General features: G+C 43.4%; 1 protein-coding gene across 4 annotated transcripts in view; it reads left to right on the top strand.

Moving 5' to 3' along the window:
* Nucleotides 1-8,475, top strand: part of LOC122555449 (ubiquitin-associated and SH3 domain-containing protein A-like) — a 76,493-nt gene that overhangs the window by 4,903 nt on the left and 63,115 nt on the right. For all 4 annotated transcript variants that reach the window (XM_043701465.1, XM_043701464.1, XM_043701467.1 and 1 more), the window contains exon 2: nucleotides 6,745-6,883. In XM_043701465.1, the coding sequence (XP_043557400.1) occupies nucleotides 6,745-6,883 (139 nt within the window). The remainder of the gene's footprint in view (nucleotides 1-6,744; nucleotides 6,884-8,475) is intronic.

Genomic DNA, 8,475 nt, shown 5'->3' with positions numbered 1-8,475 from the left:
GTTGAGAGGTGACTTAATAAAGACATATAAGATAATCAGAGGGTTAGATAGGGTGGACAGAGAGAGCCTTTTTCCAAGTATGGTGACGGTGAGCACGAGGGGGCATAGCTTTAAATTGAGGGGAGATAGATACAGGACAGATGTCAGAGGTAGTTTCTTTACTCAGAGAGTAGTAAGGGTAGGGAATGCTTTGCCTGTAATGGTGCATTTATGTCGTCATTGGACAAGCATATGGACATACATGAAATAGTGTAGGTTAGATGGGCTTCAGATTGGTATGACAGGTCGGCGCAACATCGAGGGCCGAAGGGCCTGTACTGCGCTGTAATGTTCTATGTTCTATGATATGCAGCGCTGAAGCTATCACCTGAAAGGGGGCCAAAACGTTTGCAAAAAAATCAAACAGTTCAGCAAACCAACCATCAACTCTCTTCACCTCACCTGACAAAGGGGCAGAGTTCCAAAAGCTCATGATTTCAAATAAACCTGTTGGACTATAAGCTGGTGTTATGTGACTTCTGGCCCTGTCAACCCCAGTTCAACACCAGCACCTCTACATCAACATTAACTGAAGATATAGTCATAGTGTGAAGAGTTTGGTGGGATTGAAATTCTAAAAATACATCTCGGAAAGCTTTTTAAGCAAGTACATAGACGGCAGCACAACTCAGGGGGGTGTCTAGGATTTGAAGTATCATTGGGGGAAATAGCAGTTATAACTCCATTATAGTCAAAATTGTTATGGTACATAGTTTGTTGAACGTGGTGTCACAGGTAGACAGGGTGGTAAACATGACATTTACCATGCTGGTCTTCATCGGTCAAGGCATTGTAGGAGCTGGGTCATTATGTTAGAGTTGTATAGGTCACTGGTGAGGCCACACTTGGAATATTGTATACAGTTGTCATCAGCCTGTTACAGGAAGGACATAGTTAAACTGGAAAGAGTGCAAAGAAGGTGTACAAAGATGTTGCCAAGAGCAAGATGGCTGAGTTATAGGGAGAGGGTGGCCGGGATAGGACTTTATTCCTTGGAATGTAGGAGAATGAGGAGTGACCTTAGTGAGGTGTATAAAATCATGAAGTGCATGGATAGGATGACTGCAGATAGTCTTTTTCCCAGGGGCCGGGAATTGAAAACCAGAGAGTCCAGGTTTAAGGTGAGAGGGGAAAGATTTGAAAAGGACCTGAGGGACACAAAATAGACTGTGTATAACCTTATCATAACAAACACACTCCACTGTCAGAAAAACAAATTCAAAGCCTTTTGGACACGTCCACGCTCAAAACATTGGCATCTCATTGATTAGGTCATTGTTCACTCCAGGCACCATGGGTACATGAACATCACCTGGGCTATGATAGGCTCAGATGACTGCTGGACTGATTACCAATTTATCTGTTTTATAATGTCCATCAGACTACACAGAAAGAGGATTGTTCAGAAGAAGCAGACCTGGTCAATATTCAGCATTGAGGGCCTGGGTTGTGTAGTCACTCTGCAACATCTACCAGCCTCAATTCCAAAACTCTACCTCAGGACTACCCAGAGAATATATGAGAACACTGGAGTCTGCTTAAGCAAACCATTCTCAGTACCTGCAATAACACCCTCTGGTACGAGTCCAGGAAACATCAGTCCTGGCTTGTGGAGAATGGTGGTGAAATTGAACAGCTCATTGGTTATGAAAAGGACAGCCTTCTGTGATTGGCAGAATGACATCACCTGCAAGGCCAAAGGAAGGGCTGAAGACAAAGCTAAGACTGATGTCCAGAAGAGGGTAAGGGCACTCAAACCCAAATGGTGGACTAATACAGCCTTGTTGGGGACACAAGAGGTTTCTTCAGCACCACCAAGGCAATATACAGTCCAAGCTCCAGTAGTCTAAACCCCCCCGAAGACAGACACAAACGGCTCAAGCACAAGAAATCTACAAACACCTGTTGGAGAGAGCATTTCCAATAATTTCTCAACCATAATGCCAATGTTAACTTGGAAATCATCAACCAAATCCCCCAAGATGACATGGGAGAACCTCCCAGTGTGACTAAAGTACAAGATGCCATAAGGAGCCTAAGGAACAACAAGGCTGCAGGTCCTGGTGGGATTCCTGCAGAGACCCTAAAGGACGCTGGCCCACAGCTCCATCAACACAGACATGCTTTGCTTTTGAAGATTTGGCTCAAAGAAGAACTCCCCTCAGAGCTCAGGGATGCTCTGATTGTGACCATATTCACAAAGGATGTCAATGCTGACTCAGGATTACAGGGGCATCTCCCTTCTGTCCACCACTGGCAAATACTTGCATGTGTCCTTGCCAATAGACTTCTGCCATTATCCTTGAATCGCAGTGTGGCTTCAGCCCAACCAGTGGAACAACAGACATGATCTTCACAGCAGGTCAATTCTAAGAAAAATGTTAGGAACAGAAACAATTGCTTTACACGGCCTTCATCAACCTGACTAAAGCTGTTGACACTCTCTGGTGGATACTGTTACAATGTGGCGGTGACTCTGATACTTCCACCAGTACGCTGAGGCTGCTGCATGATGACATGTCTATGGTAGCACTTGGCAACTGTGGATTGGAGTCTGAGCTTTTCATCATGGAGATGGGCGTCAAACAGAGCTGCATCACCACACCCACCCTGCTCACCATCTTCTTTGCCACATCCTCCATCTCACTGACCAAAACCCGCCCAAGGCAATTCAAATCATTTACCGTAAGGATGGCAGGCTGTTCAACCTTAATAGGTCCAGGGCCAAAGGCACAGTCTCCACCATCTCCATCTTGGAACTTCAATACGTTAACAACAATGCCATCGCAGCACACTCTGTGGAAGGTCTGCACTACATCTTGGGTGGCTGTGCCAAAGCATATAAGCTTCTAGGCCTTACCTTTAGCATAAAAAGACAGTAATCCTCCATCAACCACCACCCAACAGTCCCTCACCCCTCCTAAAATAAGGGTCAATAACCATCCCCTTAAAAATGTGGATCACTCTCCAGACCATCAGCAGGCCTTTTCTCCTCCAAAGCCAACATCGATGCAGAAATACCACACTGTCTGAGCTGTGCCAATGGAGTCTATGCTCGACTCAGAAGAAGGCTGGTTGAAGATACTGACTAAAGGCCCAGGATAAACTTCTGATCTTCAAAGTCATTGTCCTTCCTAAATGGAGCGGAAAGTGGACTATCTATAGTAGACACCTTAAAGTAGTGGAACAACGTAAGACCATAAAACCAAAATACATAGGAGCAGACATTAGGCCATTCAGCCCATTGAGTCTGCTCCACCATTCAATCATGGCTGATAGGTTTCTCAACCCCTTTTTCCCGCTATCTCCCCATAACCTTGATCCCATTGGCAATCAATTACTTATCTATCTCTGTTTTAAATATAGTGAATGACCTGGCCTCTACAGCCTTCTGTGGAAATTAATTCCACAGATTCTCCAGGCTCTGGCTAAAGAAGTTTCTCCTTATCTCTGTTCTAAAGAGTCTTCCCTTTACTCTAAGGCCGTACCCTCAGGTCCTAGTCTGTCCTGCCAATGGAAACATCTTCCCAACATCCATTCTGTACAGGCCATTCATTATTCTGTATATCAATCAAATCCCTCCTCATTCTTCTGAACTCCATCAAGTATAGGCCCAGAGTCCTCAAACATTCCTCACATGTTAAGCTTTTCATTCCTGGGATCATTCTCATGAACGTCCTGTGGACCCGCCCCAGAGCCAGTACATCTTTCCTGAGATATGGGGCCCAAAACTGCTCACAATACTCTAAATGTGGTCTGACCAGCACCTTATAAAGCGTTGGAAGTACATCCCTGTTTTTATATTCTAGTCCTCTTGAGATGACAACATTGTATTTGCCTTTCTAACTATCAATTCTATCTGTAAGTTTACTTTAAGAGAAACCTGGATGAGGACTCCCAAGTCCATTTGTACCTCAGGTTTCAGAATTTTCTCCCCAATTAGAAAATAGTCCATGTCTCTTCTTCCTACCAAAGCGTATGACCTCACACTTTCCCACATTGTACTCCATCTGACACTTCATTGCTCACTCTCCTAACCTGTCCAAATCCTTCTGCAGCCTCCCTGCCTCCTCAGTATTACCTGCCCCTCCACCTATCTTTGTATCGTCTGTAAACGTAGCCAGAATACCCTCAGTTCCTTCATTTAGATCATTAATGTATAAAGTGAAAAGTTGTGGTCCCAACACTGACCCTTGTGGAACACCACTGGTCACCGGCTGCCATCCCTAGAAAAACTCCTGTGGATCACCTGGGGAGGTAAGTACACGAACACCTGTGTCTTGGAAGAAGCCAACATAGTGAACATCACCACAACCATCATTCGACAGCAACTCGAACAGATCAGCCACGTCATCCAAATCCCATCTCATGCCTCCAAAAACACACAATGTACTCACAGCTGAAGGAAGGTCAGCACGTCCCCCGGTGGCCAAAAGAAACACCTCAAAGATAACATCCAGATCAACCTCCAGCAATTCCACATCCACATCAACAATTGGGAGAAGGTCACTCCAAACCAGAATCACTGCAGAAACATCACCTTGCAAGAAGCCATGAAAATGGTCTCTGCCATGCCCTGGACAGAAGTAACGCTTACACAAGGAGAGAGAGTACATCAGGACGGCCCACCACCACCACCTCCAACTACCATTACTGTGCACCAATTTGCACATTGTAATAGAATCCGTGGATCCCAGATTGGCTTCTTCAGCCATCTGAAGGCCCACAAATAGATGCCCTTATGGAGGACAATCATACTTGACCTGAGTGATCACCAATGATGATGATGCTGAACAGCAGCAAACCCCTCTCAGTCTCTGAGAACACTTCAGCCAAGGTCATTCTACACCGCACCATCAGCTGACCAGGCTAGATATAGTCTTTGAAACAAACATACTCAGCATTTGCATAGAAAGTCTCAGTGAGTGACCATTCTTCAGCAGATGGAAGCTGAGAATCCTGCAAATATACCCCATGCTCAAACCTGAAGGAAAGCTGACACACAAAAATACGTCTACAATCTCCTCAGAGCCACTGGCAATGCCATATTCACCCTATTCAAGCTGCAATCAGAGGTAGATTTCAGTAAGGACACTGGAAACATTATGTTGAAGTAGAAGGACAGCCATAATCTAATAGTTAAAACTCACACAACACCAGGTTATAGTCCAACAGGTTTATCTGATCAGCAGGTAGCTCTCACCTGATGAAGGAGCAGAGCTCCGAAAGCTAGTGCTTCCAAATAAACCAGTTGGACCATAACCTGGTGTTATGTGAGTTTTAACTTTGTACACCCCAGTCCAACGCCAGCATCTCCAAACCATAATCTAGTCGGTGGTGCACCACATGCAGGGGAGGGGGCAAATAATCTGTACCTTTTCATGTTTTCTTCATTCCCATGTTCCTGTTGTGTGAAACTGGGATGTCTGACACATTGCGTCTCACTGAGGTCAAGGTTTGAGAATTGCTTCCTGAATCCCCAGTGGCAATATGACCTGGTTGAGAGTCTTCTCTTTGCTACTCCTCCATTTCCCTCAGCTTGACTTGATTGAAATTACTTCTGTTCATTCTCCTAGTCATATTGAGAGCAAAGGGGATTGAAATGACGCCATCCACTTTTGGGATCAAGTGGTTAGTGTGGAGCCCTTGACATCAGAGTTAAGGTGATCATGTTTCATGTAACACATTGACTAAATCAATGCCAACCAACAAAGGGTGCTGTTCCTCCTGTAGGATGAGGTTAAGAGAGGCTGTTGCCAGAAAAGATTGGCTTTGTACAATCCTGGCATCAGCTTGGTTTCAGCTCCTTACTAGCCTGGGCTCTGCCACTGTCAACTTCAGAGGCTACACAGACCCTAAGCAGCAAGCTGATTCCCATTCAGCTGTAATGTACATCAATAGGATAAGGACTGGAATTCTGGTTAAAATTGTGACAATACTATGGCTTTAAGAGGTGTATTTTCTCTTTTTTTTAAGAGAAGCTTTAAGCCACAAGTGAGCAGTTATCTCATCCAAGCTAATAAAGTAAAGACCCTGTAAGGCCTTGGAACAGCAGAAGCATTGTGAAAGAGTGGAGTCAGCCTCCCACAGAACCAGGGGTTTAGTTGAGTTTTCAGCAGTTGTTGGGGTTTTGAGGTTGGTTGTGGAAGCTGCTGTACCTGTTCTCAGCACCAAATCATTGTCTTCATCCTGGACTGGAGAAACTCTGCATGTGAGACAATCTATTTTACTGATTTTGCCTTTGCCTAAGTTGTATTTATGGATATTATGATATTGAACAGCTGCTGTTTAGTAGTTAAATAACCTATTCTTCAATGTTCCAGTAGAGTTAAAGTTATGCTCATTCTTATTCCTTTTGTTTGTAATTTAACTATGGGTAAGAGTAAAGTCAAGTAGTGTCACCACTTGAATTACATTTGGAACATAGCACCTCACACTTGCTTTCAATTAAGAAAAACGTTAGGGTCTTGGTTATCTCCATGATATATTTAAAAGAAGTTTGGTCTGGTCTATAACAGAAAATAGGAACAAAATAAGACCATTCAGCCCCTCAAACATGTTTTAACATTCAATGGTATATTAGATTGAATGAGAACATTGAGATGAGGTTGATTATTGGACCATTCAATATAATATTTGTGACAAATTAGCACTTTATAATGTTAGTTTTGTGGTTTATGATTGTAATTCACTTTTTTTTTATAGGACATATGCTTTTTGTCAGACGCTTGTGAGAGCATCCACAAATATTTCTGAGCATAACACTTCCTCTCCACAAAATGGAACGATTCCATCCTCAGAGCCACGAGCAACAAACAGTATTCATAAACTTCTCAAGTCACAGGTAATGTCAGAAGTATGATCAGTCTCTGTACAGCTGATGAAGATCTTGTGGTGGAGGTTTATGATATTATTATCCTTTAGACATTTGGACTTTCAAGAGGAACTGTTGCTTTAATTCTGTGAAGATAATTTATTAAAGAGGTCAGAAATATTTGGAACAACGATAAGGGTTTAAATGGGGAGGAATTTGTAAAGTATGTATAAGAGAATTTCTGATTCAGTGTGTGGATGTACTTACTAGAGAAGGTGCTAAACTTGACCTACTCTTGGGAAATAAGGCAGGGCAGGTGACTGAGGTGGCAGTGGGGAGCACCTTGGGGTCAGCGACCATAATTCTATTAGTTTTAAAATAGTGATGGAAAAGGATAGACCAGGTCTAAAAGTCAAAGTTCAAAATTGGAGGAAGGCCAATTTTGACGGTATTAGGCAAGAACTTTCAAAAGCTGATTGGAGGCAGATGTTCGCAGGTAAAGAGACGGCTGGAAAATGGGAAGCCTTCAGAAATAAGATAACGAGAATCAAGAGAAAGTATATTCCTGTCAGGGTGAAAGGGAAGGCTGGTAGGTGTAGGGAATGCTGGATGACTAAAGAAATTGAGGGTTTGGTTAAGAAAAAGAAGGAAGATATGGACAGGATAAAAGCAAATTACTGTGGATGCTGGAATCTGAAACCAAAAGAGAAAATGCTGGAAAATCTCAGCAGGTCTGGCAACATCTGTAAGGAGAACAAAGAGCTGACGTTTTGAGTCTAATTGACTCTTTGTCAAGCTTTGATAAAGGGTCAGTTAGACTCTAAACATCAGCTCTTTTCTCTCCTTACAGATGCTGCCAGACCTGCTAAGATTTTCCAGCATTTTCTTATTTGGTTATGGACAGGATAGATCGAGTGAATCCTTAGAAGAGTATAAAGGCAGTAGGAGTATACTTAAGAGGGAAATCAGGAGGGCAAAAACGGGGACATGAGATAGCTTTGGCAAATAGGGTTAAGGAGAATCCAAAGGGTTGTTATGAATACATTAAAGACAAAAGGTAACTAGGGAGAGAATAGAGCCCCTCAAAGATCAGCAAGGCAGCTTATTTGTGGGGCCGTTGGGGATGGGGGAGATACTAAATGAGTATTTTGCATCAGTGTTTATTGTGGAAAAGAATATGGAAGATATAGATTGTAGGGAAATAGATGGTGACATCTTGAAAACTGTCCATATTACAGAGGAGGAGGAGGTGCTGGAAGTTTTAAAACTTATAAAAGTGGACAATTCCGGAGGACCTGATCAGGTGTACCCGAGATCTCTGTGGGAAGCTAGAGAAGGGATTGCTGGGCCTCTTGCTGAGATATTTGTATCATCGATAGTCACAGGTAAGGTGCCGGAAGACTGGAGATTGGCAAACGTGGTGCCACTGTTTAAGAAGGTGGTAAGGACAAGCCAGGGAACTATAGACCGGTGAGCCTGACATCGGTGGTGGGTAAGTTGTTGGAGGGAATCCTGAGGGACAGGATGTACATGTATTTGGAAAGGCAAGGACTGATTAGGGATAGTCAGCATGGCTTTGTGCATGGGAAATCATGTCTCACAAACTTGATTGAGTTTTTTGA

Source organism: Chiloscyllium plagiosum, chromosome 12, assembly GCF_004010195.1.
Source record: "Chiloscyllium plagiosum isolate BGI_BamShark_2017 chromosome 12, ASM401019v2, whole genome shotgun sequence".
NCBI classification, from domain to species: Eukaryota; Metazoa; Chordata; class Chondrichthyes; order Orectolobiformes; family Hemiscylliidae; genus Chiloscyllium; species Chiloscyllium plagiosum.
This window is presented reverse-complemented; position numbering and strand designations above follow the sequence as displayed.